The sequence below is a fragment of the Lissotriton vulgaris genome, chromosome 4_1, assembly GCF_964263255.1.
Source record: "Lissotriton vulgaris chromosome 4_1, aLisVul1.2, whole genome shotgun sequence".
Lineage (NCBI taxonomy): Eukaryota > Metazoa > Chordata > Amphibia > Caudata > Salamandridae > Lissotriton > Lissotriton vulgaris.
Genome location: NC_141691.1, coordinates 1,955,697,966 through 1,955,714,005, shown reverse-complemented (window position 1 = coordinate 1,955,714,005; position 16,040 = coordinate 1,955,697,966). Strand labels below are relative to the sequence as shown.

Below are 16,040 nucleotides of genomic sequence, written 5' to 3'. Positions count from 1 at the left end.
TGTGGCTGTCAAGGAGGAATACACAAAACACATCGGTCAGCTACACCCATTCATGTGACAAGAGACCGGCTACAGGCACTAAATGGCTAAGGCAAGAAAATTCCCACTTTCTAGAAGTGGAATTTTCAGAATTGTAATTTTAAAATCCAACTTCACCAGAAGTTAGGATTTTAAATTCTGATTCCAAAGACCGCAAACATTAACTGCTTATCTCTTCCCATTTGTTATTACACTTGGTAATTGGAATGAGGCAACTTCAATGTTATCCTACTGGACAGATTGGTCTTGCAGTAGTGAAAAGCAAGAGTTTTTCACAACCAGAACATGTAAAACTTAAAAGTACATGTTAAAATGTAGAAATACAGTGCATCCTGCTCTATAGACTGTCCAGGGCCTACCCTAGGATTGACATATGTATTAAAAGGGAAGGTTTGGGCCTGGCAAAAAGGTTTATTTTGCCAGTTCAAGATGGCAGTTTCAAACTACACACACAGGCTACAACAGCAGTCCTGGGACATGTTTAAAAGGGCTTCATATGTGGGTGGCACAATCAGTGCTGTAGAACCACTTGTGGATATTGATTTACGGGCAGGCCCTTGGCACATGTGGTGACACTTTTTCTGGGGATTTATAAGTAAATTAAATATGCCAATTGGGGATAAGCCAATATTTACGTGTTGACTAGTGAGCACATGCACTTTAGTGCTGGCTATCAGTGGTAAAGTGCTCAGAGGCCTAAGGCAAACACAAACTAGGTCAGTGAAAATGGAGGAAGAAGGCAAAAGGTTTGGGGGAAGACAATCCTAAGGCTGACCAGTCTAGCATATTTTGTGTTTTTTTTTCTATAGCATAGACATGGTCTACGTGTTTTACATGAGACAGATGTTGCACTTTTTTGTGTAAGACCTGGGGAGATTATGTGACTTGCCCAAAATTGCAGAATATTTAGCCGAGGGCAGGAAAAGAACCTAGTCCGTGTGTCCAATCTCCCTCCCCTTCAGTTCCACACTTGTCACTTGGCTGCACTTGCGATTATGCCACATCTTTTCCCAGTTTTTGAAGAGAAATCTATGCAACTTTGCATATCTCGAGATGGAACCAGTTTCACATATCAGTTACCAGCCAATTAAGCAGCTGAGTTTAGACTGCTTAAGAGCAGAAGCCAGCACTGCAGAGATGGGATATGCCTTGCAGTCCTGATGTGTCTGCTCTTTTAGGGTGTAGGTACAGTTTGTCTAGACTAGCCTGCAGGACGGTAGTTCCATTCCTTATAATTTCAGGTCAAATCTTTATGCAATTTTGCATGGAGGTCAGGAGTAATCGCTCCTTATTTAACAGGGTTCACCAAGGGTTTCAGCAGGTTTTATTGTCTCCTGTTGTGAAACAAGGAAGAGATGTGACGTTTTTGCACTTGGTAGAGGGCAGCTATGAAGAACGAACACCCCAGTCCCAAGATCATTATTCTCAGGCATGCATTTAGTGATCATTGGAACAGTGACAACAAGATATGGGAGGACAACTCCTTCAGGCAAATAAAAACTAGCACTGCTATAGCCAAGAGAGCTGGCCTTGACCGGCATATTACTGAAGCCCACAAGTGCATTGTAAAGTGTAGACTGCATATTCGGTACGGTAGGTTAGATGTTCTTTGATTGGAATGGGATTTGTACTAAATGCCTTGTATATTCCTTTAAATTCAAGCCAAATTTGCAAGCGTGACATGAGTTGCACTTGTAAAAACCTGTCTTCATTAACCAGGTGGATTTAAGTTACCTCAGGGCTGGTTCTAACCAAAGCATTGCCTCATAGAGGGAGCTCTCCTAAAATTACTAGAAGGTAAACTTGGGAGCATAGGTTTTAACGTCAGATGTATTCACAATGGCCAATTGTAATTACAGATATGTCGGATTTTGCATTCCTGCCTACTGAAAGTGGGGATAAATCTGATGTTACGTGTCTCACTATGAATGCCTTCGGTGATAGATGCTTGTAGCTTTTATTGTTGTTTTTTAGGTATCCGCATTTCCTCCCTGGATCGTGAGTTAGCTTTGCTCAAGGCTTTATTTAGTACAGAATTACAGTACCCTCTGCTCAAAAACGAATTAAAAGCATTGTTTTGGCATATTGTCAAGTCTGGTACAGAACTACAAATACAGCGAATTTGTAAGAATTCGCCGTAAAGGATGCTTTGGATCAGATGGCGGGAATGCGAACTCGCCACGTGTAATATAGAATTACCTGCAGTTTTTTGCAATGTCATTTTGTGTTGATTCATCCCTCACTAACCTAGACCATGACTTCCAGGAATATAAAACTTTCACTAATGGCGATGGTGAATTTAAATTCAGCACATTGTTGTTGACTGCTGTTATAAACATGTTGGCTGCTTCTCTAGACCCTTCCCATATCATGAATACATAATCAATAAAGCGCCAATAGTGTTTGACATGGCTGTCCCAGAATTCTCCGTGTTGCGACATGAGGACATGCTTCTCCCACCAGCCAACATGTAAACATCAGTAGCTGAGGGAGAAGCACACCCCCATCGTCACCCCCTCAGCTGCTGGAAAACCTCATTGTTGAACAGAAAATAGTTATTCAACAAACACAGTTCAATCCTTTTGACAATCATGTCGTTGTGCACCTCTAGATAGATCTACTGCCCAGAAAATATTGCACTGCCGTCAACCCATCAGAATGGTTAATACTCGTATACAGTGACTCTGTCCATGACAATGAGTAGATAATTGGGTTGCCATTGTACACTCTTAATTTTCTAGAGGAAATCTTCAGTATACTTTATATAGGAGGGCAGGCTGGTAACAAACTGTTGTAAAAAGAAATCCATGTATTTGGAAATCATCTCCATAAGGTTTTTCCTGGCCGATATTATGGGCCTGCCTGGTACAGGGACCACGTCTTTATGAATCTTAGGAATAAAATAGAGCACTGGAGTTACCGGGTGCTCTATTTAAAGGAAGCTAAATTCATCCTTGGTTAGCAAACCTTGTCTCTTCCACTGAAACAAATGCTTGAATACAGTGTCCTGAAGTTTGCTCAAGTCCTGTTTGTAAGCTTTTCTGTAGCATCTTGTATCCAACAGATGTCTAGTAGCCTCATCCAAGTACTGATTGTGTGGCTATAAAACAATATTGCCCCCATTATCAGATTTGTTAATGATATATATATTTTCTTCCTTCCAGATCTGTGCACTACGCAAAAAAATTGACATAATATAGAACGTTAAGGGGTGATTAGGCAGCCTGAAAAGAAGTGGACTCCCTTTCAGACATCTATGCACATGAGGTCAGGAAAAATGTCGCTCAGTGCAAGGCAGCCAGGGTCCTGTTCTTTAGGTTAGTCCCATCATGTACATACGTTTACATATGTCGTGTGGATGGGACACAATGTAAGTCTTACACAGGTGACGGTTCACCTAGTAGCTTACTTCTGTTTCTCGGACATCAGGCTCTTGGTACGATGTTTTAATCCCTGTACCTGACATACATAAACATGTCCTGTTTTCATCCATGGCCAGCAGCCAGCTGTGCATGGTCATATTTGTTTAGAAAAGGATTAGCTAATGTTTTCAAAACACTGATTCTAGACGACCCCCCCCCCCCCCGTGACCACTTGGAGAGAAATTCCTTCCAAGCTGGACAGACTCTGCAGGCTGATCCTTCAACAGGGAGATAACTGATATCCCTTGCGAGGTGCCATCCTCGACGCAGAGACTGGGTGCTTCATTCAGAACCATCAGGTGAGGGGTTAGCACTTTCCCGGGGAATTCTTGGCTCCGTTAGGACCTATCCTAGCATTTACACATACATGCTTCACCTACACCTCTAGGCTAGCCATGGTTGGGCAGGATACGCTTCGTAGGAGTACGCCAATGCTATTGTTTTATGTAATATGCTTTTATTCATCTTATTAGCACTATGGTAGAAATGTATCTACTTTTTACGATATTGGTACTAGCTATTACATTTGTCTGCTCCTGTTTTTGATTGTCGCAGCTAACATGTTTCATACTAGACTGACGCTTGACCAATAAATAAATATTAAAAACCGTTCCAATTATCATTTTACATATTCTGAGAAAAGTAAGCACGAGTGACTGAACGAAAGATACTGTATTGTTTCCACGATACCTGAAGAATCGTGCTTGTCATGTTCAGTGGTTGCTAGAAACTACCTACACCGCTGTAGAATACAGGGGGTGATAGTGGCACTGTAGAGTTAGCTGGTGTAACGGCTGACTCATCCTGTGGGGGTGTCCAGAGTCTTCTGCACACGAAGCCCTCAGTTTAGGTCATCCAAAATGCGCAGGTCCTGGGGGGGTCCTAGTAACTACACGACACCAGTGGCTGAAGTGGACTGAACCATTGCCTCATGCTGTATGCTGTGGTGGGCGGAAGCAAAATGTGAATGACACCTGGGTGACCAAAAGCACCCATAAGTAGATGTATGCATTCTGATTTATTTTTTAAACCTGGGGCTGGCAAGCCAGCTGAACAGTAGGGTAGCAAGTATGCCATGGGCCTTGGTGCAAGTAAGGAAAATTACCCTTTTGTCAACTGTTGGGTAGGAAAATCAATGAATTATCAGGGTTTAGGGCCTCCCTCGGGGCTCTGAGCCCCGGTGCCACTGCACCAATGGTAGCTTAGCCCGTGCAGTAGAAACTTTCTAGGGCAGACCGAAAATTGGAGGAGCCGATGATATGGAGCAGTAGAGGGGGGGTGCTACTGCTGAGGAAAAGGCTGGGCACACTGATCTTTATGGGCTGCACTCAGCAGTATACAGTTTGCGATGGGACAGTAGGGAGGCTGAGGGAGGGAACTTTACACCTTCAACTAATCAGAGGAAACTAGCAAGTACACAGGCACCTCTCGGAACCCCAGGTCCGTGCCTGGCTTTCTCGCTCAGAGACATTTTTTGTTTAACAATGACCGAATCGGGAATATAATTTCAGAAATGTTAAACAAGACTACAGATTCCAGAATAAAGACTAACCACCTAACCTGGACTAGCTACATGTGCACGGACCAGGGAGACTGTAGGTGCAGTAGGAAGGGAGCAGGGTAGGAGATAGTAGGGGAGGGAAGAGTGAAGGTCATGCCATGGAAACTTACACCTCCGAAATAAAGGCATTGCAGCTGAAGGAGGAACCCGTTGGCTACACGGTTATTAAATATTATTTATAGATAGTGAGTCTAGAATAGAACAAAACACAGTATTTGTATTTTCTTCCATCTGCGGCACATTCCCATGTTTATGCACGAATGCAATCGCAAGCCACTTTAGTGTCCATGTCTGTTATGTGTGCGAATATATGTGCTTGTGGGTCCCGGAGTGGGATTTTTACCTTCAGTCAGTCCTGGATTTTTTCAGAAGCCCTTCCCATTATGGCTACTTTCATAAAATTGTTTCATAAAAGGGAATCCATTCACTCATTTAGCATTTCTTTTCCATAACTGCTCTGTTCTACTAGTATTAAGGTGTCACTCGAAGTGCCACACATCAGGTATCAAAATTACACGTTTGTACACTGAAAACCTAGAAAAGTCCTGCATAAGCAGACTGAAAACTTAACAGCTGTGCATGCAAGCAGAGGCCTGCGAGGACAAAGCAGCATAGATACCTTTAATGCTACAGGTCACCTTTAGTCTTCGAAGGGGCACAAGCACTCCTGTTGCATTCCTTGAGGCTTGTCTAAGTTCCTGGTGCCGAAAGGGCTTCCGCGGGGCTGTTAACACCATGCCAACAGGCGGTAAAATCCAGTTTGCCCAAAATAATTTCTCAATCCTTTTCTGAAACCTGATCTGTTTACAAATTACAGTCCCCTGTTTAAACTTCCAGTTCACTTTGAGGCAGATTGTTTCCAAGAGTATCTTTGTTTACCTTTGACCCCTACCCAATGTTCCTTTACCCCACAAGTTTTGCGGCAGCTGTAGCTGCACTGCTATACTGTTCAATGGTAAATGCAGCATTTTCTTGCATGCCGCTAGAATGCTCGCAAAAGCTTACTGGCCAAGCTAGTGTTTTTTTTTTTTTTTTTTATTATTTTTTTTAACTATCTGCTTGCCCTGTAGGACCAGAATAGCTGCCACTGCATCCACCATGATGCATTACGATAGGCCTGGTGCAACATGTGAGTGCCACTCATGCCTGGGACATCTTAGTGCGGATGTTTGAAATTGAGTTTCTGGTGGCAGAGGTAGGCACCCTGTCCAAGCAGGAACCACAGTTGAAGTCCGGGTAAGAAATAAATTAGCCTGTGCTATCCCTCTGGTAGCTTGACACAGAGCAGTTAAGCTTAACATAAGAGGCAATGTGTAAAGTATGTGTGCAACACCTAATGCAGTGAACCCACCACCCAAAAAGAATCCCCACGGGTTAGAAAACTTTTGCACTATTTATTGACCAAAACAAGACCAAAACAACAAAGATCCAATAAGTTGAACCAGAGTTAAAAAAAAAAAATTAAAGAATGTCTTGAAATATAGGGCTTAGTCATAAAGTGCCAACCGGGGCTATCTGGTCTTACTGGAACAAGTCCAATCTGAAAAGTCAAGCCGCCGTGATGGAGCACAGGCCATGTACAGGAGCTAGCAGGCCCTGCTAAAACAGTACCTTCATGGAGGAAGGGTCTAGCAGCTGTCGGAGGTAATTCATCGATCAGTTTGGAGTCACGCAGTGGCAGATGTGTGATAGTCAAGCCCCTGGTGATGAAGGCAATGCTTTGGCTTTTAGCCACGCTGCTGGCGATGAGATGTCTTCGAAGCGGTGATGCATTTGTGTCAATCAGAAAGCGTCGGTTCTGACTGGCCCAAAATCAAGACTGCATGGATTTTGATGCTGCAGCACAAGGCTCCAGGACTGGATTGGCACCACTGGCAGGGTAGGACTCGCAGATGGCAGAGTCCAGGTGCTGGTTGGAGAGCTGCAGGCAGTCTTTGATGTCCGTGAGACTGCAGAACTGGAGGCAAGCAGACAAGCCCTTGGAGTCACACTGCCTGGGCGAGAAGGACTGCACCTCTACCACTTGCTGCCAGAGGGGGCATTCGGCAGTGCCGCACAGCAGAAAAGGTGTTCTTCCAGAGCAATAGTCCTGCGGAGTGGCACAGCAGTCCTTCCTGGCAGAGTACCCGCAAGCCCAGAAGTTTACTGACTTGGTAGGGTCAGAAGTCCTGTTCTTATACCCAGTGGTGCGTTTGAAGTGGAGGTGACTTCAAAGTGGGGTTTTGCATAGCACACAGGTCTTCCCTTTCCTGACCTGGCTCCAGACACTACACCTGCCCTCATGAATGAATTTTATTTATTTATTCGAGGGCTTTACTGCTGCTTTGTGCTTTGTGTATTGTTTTCAAACACATGAATATATATTTTCATTAACCGCTCCAAGATTGGTAACCAGCATCTTGAAACGTTGTATTAAAAAATTATATATAGAGATGCATGTCTGGTGACTAATATGTGCATCTCATCAGTCCGCCAGCAGTAGGTCACGAAGCATGTGTGATGTCACTTGAATGCATGGAGTGGATCACACCGGATCAGGCGAATATATTGAGGAAAAAGGAGGAGAAACCAGTATACCAATAGTTATTCCATTTTGTTTTCTTGTTGGCTAAATGCTGCCTTACTCGATAAACTGAAGAGGTTGCCACTTACTAGTTTTCCAATGCTTATTACTGCTTGCTAGGAGATATTGACACTTCTTTAAGTTGCTGAATGTTAATCTGAGTTTGGCCAATTCAGGTTTGTGTGCTTCAGTTTGGTTAGTGTTTTTAAAGGGTAAAAAAGTGCAGGTAAAGTCTCTTCATGCTATGATTTGATAATGCATGCATGCATGCATGTGCTGTGAGGGCCAACCTGTAAAGTGCTGGTTTCTGTAAACACTTGAATACATAATATCCCTCCCAACTACATAAGAACTTCATTATATGTCAAAAGTTCAGTGCATATTACACCTGACCCTCAGAGGGAGCTGATCTAGGGAGAAGGTGGTGCCGACCTGAGTGCGCCTCCAACATGGCTGGCAGGACCCTGATAGTCTGTGTATCCCGGTCTCTGCATTTTTAGCAAAAGTGAGTCTAGACTAGAGTCGGTGATCATGAGTGGAATTATGCCTCTAGCAGTGTGGAGGGTAGATGTGAATTTTTGGGGGTGGTGTCTGCTCTATGCTTCCTGGATGGAGTCACCAGGATGCCTGGCCTAAACAAGGGTACAGTCAGAAATACATACCCTGTTCTGATCGATTGACTGCTCTGTGCCATACTAGATAGCATATACATTTCTCTATATTTAACTGCACCTTCTCTTTGACTGGAGCTGGGTCTGGTTATTGACTCTGGACCAGTGCTCCCATGATGTACAGAATGATTATCCTTCTGATACTGGAATTGGATGGGCTTGTGTCCCCCTCCACCCTTTGTTGTCCAAGCATTGCCCTTCTTGCATCCAGTTCTGCTTTATTATTGGTGTGCACGCCCCTGATATGGCCCTAAATAGCATGTCTCTCAACACCCATCTATTTTTCCTCACACTAACTTCGTCCTAAGTATGGGGTCCTGCCTTCCTACAAATTGGCACCCTTTCTTGTACAGTTTATGCTCTCTCCCATCTATACTCTGTTACTTGTACAAGTCCTGCCGAGTTGTGCAAAATATTCTCATGGTGTTGCTCCTAGTACGCACTGTAGGAAAACCTCTAAAACAAATTAAGGAAGTAGCCCTGAGGTCTGCTAGGACCATCATCTACTTTAGGAACCGGGGGTATTTCCTCCCTGGGTTGTGACCCTGGACCCTTTTCTTGCTATGGCATTTGCCTCATAAATATTTGAAACCAGTAGTTGGAGTTAGTTTTGGATAAGAGTTTCTTCCCTAACTTGAATGTTAGCCTTGCATTTGTCACTTTTTACCCATTTTTTCAGTGATTGATTGGGCTGCGGGCGGGGGACTGGTTCCTAAATGGAGGTCCTTGATCATGTGGTTGCTCTCTGAAGCCTTGTTGGAATTGAAATGCTTCAAGTGGAGGTCCATTATCTGACTGTAGTTCCCAGGGTATCACACGCAAGTCTATAATTTTGTCTGGTTTTGTAGAACAAACATGTCAGTCATACGTTCAGTTGCTGTTTTCTTTGTTAATTAGACGGCTAGGGAGCAACTGCCTTCTAAGCTTTGGTAGAAACCTGTGCTTTGTCTTAGCACAGAATTTGGAAGATTGGTTTTGACAGGATAGGAAACACCAGTTGCCTGCTGTAGCAGTTTGACACAAAATGGGTCCTGCAAGAGGTACTGGGTGCCAGAGTACACACGCTGTTCAACCAGGTTACCTTGCACATGGACTTCGTTTTCCTCGGTTTATGGTGTCTGATAATGTGTAGGAAGCATCTGTAATCCTAGTGATTTGGTTCTGTTGCTTCAGGCCGTTCCATTTCTTTGGCCTCCTTCTTTGTGCTGCTTCTCAATTGTATATTTTGGTATGTCTGCTTGGACTGGCATATCTCAGCAAAATAGGTGTATTTGCTACATTTCTCTGTCCCTCGGGTGAGCGCCACCTTTTGTGGGGTAGTTCCTTGGCATGATCTGCTGGATTGTTTTCCTTTGGTGCTTGACCTCTAGTTCGAATTAGACGTTTGTCCTGTTTTGTAGAGTTGTTCTTCCTGTATATTTTACACTTGATTTGAATGGTTTAGATTGGAGTCCTGCTTCAAACATTTTCAGTAGTTTAATACCTGGTTCTCGTAGTGTATCTTCAGTTTGGGCGAACAGAAGGTCCTTGTTTGCTCTCACATTAATTTCTGAACATAATTTGTATTAAAATGCAGTGCTAATCGAAGTCAAGCTGCTTGGCACAGCTGCATAACTTCCCAGTCCGACTAGTGCCATAAATATTTTGTGTACCCCTTACCCTGTCTTGTGAATCAGTAGGTAGATTTTCAGGGCTTGTGCGTCTTAATTGGCAGCGAGGTAGTGGGTAAACCATGCTCTCAGTGGTTGCACCTAGGTGCATTAGAGGCGAGGAGCGGTGTAGAGGAAACAGAGGGTGTATTGGTTTATTTTCCTCTTGGATGTCGGTTTACACTTCTGTTCAACCATTTGTGGGTCTTTGACAGATCCCATGCTCAGATGTCACTTTCCGGATTACAAAAGAAGCTTAATGACCTGCAGTTGCTACAAGAGGAGGCACTTAATTGATCACTCAGAAGCTATGTGCACACCTCAACTCCTGGATTGTTATATGTGCTTGACCTGAAGACTAAACCCTTAAGGACCCACTATCTTGCGAGTGGTTGTAAAATTATGGATGTAGAGATGATTTACCACTGTATAGAGGAGATGATTGTAAAGTTTAAAAACAAATTGGGAGGCAAAAGGCTAAAATAAGGTTGCCCAACTTTGGCCCTAAAGGACCTAACATGTGACAAATTTACAGCCTATCGACAAAAGAAATGTTTGTACCATTATTGCAAATAGAAGTCGCTTATATAATCTGTAATTACTTACAAATTCTGGCATGCATCCAGCCTTCATGCGTGTTGGACAACTAAATACAGGAATTGCGTAAAAGCGCATAAGTATTAAATTACAGAAGACAAAGGTGGACGGCTAGAGTCAATAAGGCAATGATCACTTCAGCAGTTGCATTCCATCATATTTTACACTAAACACTAAATGTTTGTGCTCCTTTTCATGAAGATGCTCCGCAGGATAGTGTGTGGTATGTCTTGCAGTGTTTGTCACAATACATCTAACCCCCCACCCCAGCTGGCCGCCTCAAAGAAGGCAAGGTTGTAGAAGGCCTACTGTAGTTGATTATTAGAGATGTAGGGCTGGGAGAAAAGAATGGTTTTCCCCTACACTGATCTCCTTTTTTAAATTAAAAGAATTTGCATGGTTTCCCAGCATTGCTGTTTGGGTGGTGTGGGATAACTGGGGCATCTTGGGATGCCAGAAATTGTACTGGGTCAACAGATGCTATGCAGATAATCCCCTTAGGTGAAGTGTACACTAATCGATGTGCAGAACGATCACTGGATTTATTGGCCACAAGAAACTGGAGTTTATATGATTACAGTTTTAATATATTGTGGTAATAACCCAATGGACCAGTTAGATTTGCATGCAGGCAGTTTTCACAATCTGTTTTGAACCTAAAATATAAAAGAATAGCATTGGCTAAAAGTTTCACAGTTTTTTGTTGAATGGAGATTGAAATTTAGATGGTGGTGTGTCGTGAAAAGTCCAGCCACAAGTGTCCTCCATTGTTTGACCTCCCCTTCATTATCTTTGTTTCCAGAGAGAGCAAGAGAAGGCAGTTGGGTACACACTTAAAATTTCACAAGATCTGCACAGCCATATTTAAAGAAGTTCGCGAAAAGGTATAAACTCCTGCGAGCAGTATACTTGACAAGTAGTCTGCAAAGGAAGATGGTTGCCTTCTTTTGAAGTCCCCCATGGCCTCAGCTGTGGCCAGACTTTCTAATTTCCTCTTACATTTTCGACTGGTAGGTTCATAGGTTCCATGTGGTGTGGGGAGGGGTGTCATGGGCGTCTAGAGTTTGTGATAAGAGTGCACTCAAGCCTTCAGTCCGATAAAGGACCATATGTTACGTACATACAATCATAAACACAGGGCTTTTTTTGTTTCCCCCTTTAAACGCAATCAAAGATTGGGTGTTAAACTTAATTTATATTTGGTTTCTTACATGTTGGCGGCACGGCTTCCGAAATAGCACGACTCTGGAGCATAAGACACCGCCTTCTTCTGGTATGTGCACATCTGGTACGTTGCTGACTGTAGGATGCGTTTTTGGGGGTTGGTTCGCGGTCGCGTGAGGTCAAAGCTTCCAGTAGTTTAATTCCTCGCTATGAAGCCGCCACATGCGCAGTATTTGGCAGGAAGTGCTAGGGTTGGGACTTGTTTTCATCGCGCTTCTGTTTGCTGCCTAGGAAGAGGCTAATTGGGAGGCCCGGACGTGACGCCGCGGCGCGCGCGGAGGCCACGAGCCTGCGGAAGTTGTATTTCTTGGCTCGCGAGGCCCGCTTTCCTGTGTTCCCGCTGCCCGTAGGCGTTGCTGGCAGCCCCTCCGCTAGCACGTATTGTTCCCACCCATTCTCAGTAAAACATCTGAACCGCGCCGGCTGCCAAATTTCGCATTTCTGTCTAGTTTACAATAAGGCAGGAATTTCTACTCGTGCTAAAATTATAGGCCAGGAAAGGAGATGGGTCGCATCCTCGAAAGCGGCCTTTTAGGGCTGCGGCTGTTTGTTCTTTGAAGCCATGCCTTGCTCAAGCCCTTGCAGGCCTCCTCTTGCAAGGTAAAGCAGTATTGGGCACAGCTGGGGAGGAGGTTACCACCCACGTGCACAGGGCGAAGCTACAGCTGTCTTCCTTCCTAGATATTCATGTTATTGTATACGTTTTATAATACCTCTGATATTTCACGCACTCACGGATGGAGTCCTTCTTGAATTGGTTCTTATATTTTGTTGTCCAGGGGATGTAGCTTTCATTCTTCTTGAATTGGTGATTTTTATTTTGTTGCCCAAGGGGATGTAGCTTTCATAGGTGCAGTGGCACCCGAGCTCAGAGGCTTGAGTGGCCGACGAGCCCCGATAATTGTCCAACTGCCACAGTGTCTATTTCCTTCCTTGCACTAGGGTGCATGAAACTGGCTGCAATACTGATTGTCATTATTTTCACTGTATTTATTTTTATATTCTTTCTGTAAATTACTATACGCAATCTATTTACAATTTTACTGTTTACCGGTTGGCTGCCTTGGTGTACAATATTTGACCAGTAAGGGGAAACTCCAGCCATAGATGTTTTTAGGTCAATTCACATTCTCATTGCTCTAATACATACTGTTTGCACTACTAAGCTGTACTAATGAACAACTAAGCTTTATTTACAAAGGAGTGCTAGTCATGTCTATGTTTCATAAAAACAAATTTACACTAGTAAATGGCTCTATGCACACTTGCAATTCTACCTCAATAGTAACTTTGTTAGTGATTTAACTTTCTCACAGGGACAGCGATGAGTGTTCCACACAGAGGGGTTATATGCAATTAGTTCAAAGGTGAAACATTGAGTATGTAGGTAATTACAAACACTTGATAGAAACATTTTAGGTGGTTCTGGTCAACAGCAAGATTTATTCTGTATCCAGCGTGGGTGTGGGGTGGACCAGTCCTGTAATATGGCCTCAGAGTACACATCTGGTACACGCAACAGCCTCTAGAGGATTTATTTGCTACTTTCAGGGCAACATCGTGAATGATGCACTTACCATAGCAAATATGTCAAAGTTGCAATAGTTTTGCAGACTATTTTACCAATGCCATTTAGAAATAATGAGAAGCATCTTTCTTAATATTTTAGTATGTGATACTGCAGCGGAATGTAGCCACCATTTTGTCTGGGGCGACATTTGCCTCTGAACCCATCGCCATAGCCATCCCAGACGGCTACAAGATCACCCGCAGAGACCGCACCATAGTCGGAGGAGGAATCCCCATCGTCCACAAGAACAGCATCAGGGTCTAGCACTGACGACGCGCTCCGCACCGCCGAACACATGAATTTCCAGATGCACACAGACCCTAATTCCACCCTCAAATGCTCCCTCGTCTACTGACGCCCCCCTGGACCCTGCCCCCAGTTCAGCGACTCCATCGCCGACTTGATCAGCACACATGTCCTGACCTCCACCGACTACATCCTCCTCAGAGACCTGAACTTTCACCTTGAGAAAACAATGACAACAATTCCACAACTCTGATCGATAACCTCGCCAACCTTGGACTGAAGCCTTCCAGAAACCCACCGCACCCGACAGATCCCCCGCCGCTGCTGGAGCAAAATCACCGAAGACCAACTACACGCAAGCCTCTCTCAGCCCCCCCACCGAACCCTCCAGCACCGGCGACGCTGCCCACAGCCTCAGATGCTGGATTGAGGACTGCGCCAACACCCTTGTCCCTCTAAAGAAACCCCCTCACAGAGACCCCAGCAAGAGGGCCAACTGGTTCACCCCAGAACTCCTAACCTCCAAGCAAGCCTGCCGGAAACTAGAGAAGACTTAATAGTACTGGATTGTTTTGTGGTTCCTGAGAGCGTACAAGATACACTGCCATACATGAGGAGGCTATTTCAAGTCCATGAGGAGTTCCAAGACTATGAAGAGGAACAAGGCTGAAGGCAGAGTTATAAGGTTAAAGAAAGGAGGTGACCTGCAATATGCTTTTAATATACAGAAGAGCATATTTTATTCCTTAGAATACATGGCGACACCATCACCTTTCCCACAAACCACTTAAATCCTTTTACGGTTCATTTTCGAGAACAGCAGAAAAAAAAGCCAGTTCTTGTTTAAGCTTATGCTCAGTGACCTGCTTTAAACTAGTCATGCTGCCTACTGCTAGAGTCAGCAGCTATCACAATTAAACAGTAATAACATATTGACTCAACTGTAATATGGAAATTGGAGACCAGATTATATACTGGTATTGCAAACTTCAATGTATTACAATAATCTAAATGGGCAATTAATCCTATTCACAAAAGTATTTTATATTGCAATAAATCCCTGTATTTATTTTAATCCATTTTTCATGTGAAATGATTGTCATCAACCTTCCAACATGTGGTTTTGTATGAAAGCATGTATTAAAAAATAAAATGTGCCCACTCTGAATAGTATTTTTCAAATAAAATGTTCCCTCCCTGAATAGTATTTTTTAAATGTTTAGCCCAAAATAAAGGTGTGCTTAACACTCCATGCCCATTCATGTTCTTTGTTCCTCTTTCATAAGGACTGGCCTTTTGAAGATGGAGCTCATCCTCCAACTAAAATTGTAGATGACTGGTTACATTTACTAAGGACACGATTCAATGATGATCCTGGATGCTGTGTGGCTGTCCATTGCATAGCTGGCCTTGGAAGGTAGGTGATCAGGTTTTTGAATCTTGGCTTATGCATTGTAATTTCACCCTCATTATCACTTCTTTTTTTTCTCTCTAACCTTCCATTTTAGTTTTCTTTATCCATGCACTTTTTGTTCTGTCCAATGCTTTCATTTTTTCTTCTAAAGTTTTTAGTCTTTTTATGTGTGATTATAAAATTTCATAGTGAAGGAGTTACCTCGTGATAGTTTGTGGGAAGGTTCTTTAGGAATTACCTTGTAAAAGAACCTACCAGTTGTGTGTATGTTTTGGATATTTCTAAAAATGTAAGATTTACTCTTGTGCACCAACAACCTGTGTCGTGCTTCCTCAGTCGTTTCATTTGCCCAACAGTTTGTTACAGGGGCGGATGGGCTCTACAAATGTCTTCGAGAGCACTGTGATGGTCTTCATGAGCTAACCTCTGGATGAGGTCAGGGATGTATCTGTTTGTGAAACAAACTCCCATACAGCTGCACCCCTTTTCTAGGACGAATTTCGGTATTTTTTTATTGTGGCATATTAAAAACTGAGCATCCAGGGCTATGTGGTTGATCATGGGTCCCTAATCCCTCAAGTCAGAAGACCCAGCTAATAACCACCAGTAACAGGGTGGGGGGGGGGGGGGGGGGGACTGTGAGGAAGAGAGGCGGATCATGGGTGTCTGGTCTGTTGGTGGAAGGTCATGTGTTTTGTTGTGCTGGTCCTTCATTGTGTAGGGCTTTGTATGCATGGGTCAGCATCTTAAACTGGCATCTCTTCTGGATCGGGAGCAAGTGTAGCTTCTTGGTGTGATGTGGATCCTTCTGGGGAGGTTGAGAATGAGTTCTGCCGCCGCGTTTTGTGTTGTCTGTAGTCTCTTCAGGAGGCGTGCAGTGAGTTCCCATATTCCAACCTGCTGGTGACGAGGGTCTGAGTGACTGTCCTTCTTGCGTTGACTGGGAGCCATCTGATCTTGCGAAGCATGCGTATGTTGTGGAAGCAGGTGAATGAGACTGCGTTTATCTGTTTCTTCATAGAGAGATTGCTTTCTAAGATGATGAGGTTGTGGGTGAAGTTAGGGCGGGGGATGGACAGAGTTC

General features: G+C 43.8%; 1 protein-coding gene across 2 annotated transcripts in view; it reads left to right on the top strand.

Annotated features, from left to right (window-relative positions):
• The window catches only part of PTP4A3 (protein tyrosine phosphatase 4A3), a 191,530-nt gene that overhangs the window by 146,933 nt on the left and 28,557 nt on the right, over positions 1-16,040 (top strand). For both annotated transcript variants that reach the window (XM_086966278.1, XM_086966279.1), the window contains exon 4: positions 14,829-14,959. In XM_086966278.1, coding sequence (XP_086822404.1) covers positions 14,829-14,959 — 131 coding nt within the window. The remainder of the gene's footprint in view (positions 1-14,828; positions 14,960-16,040) is intronic.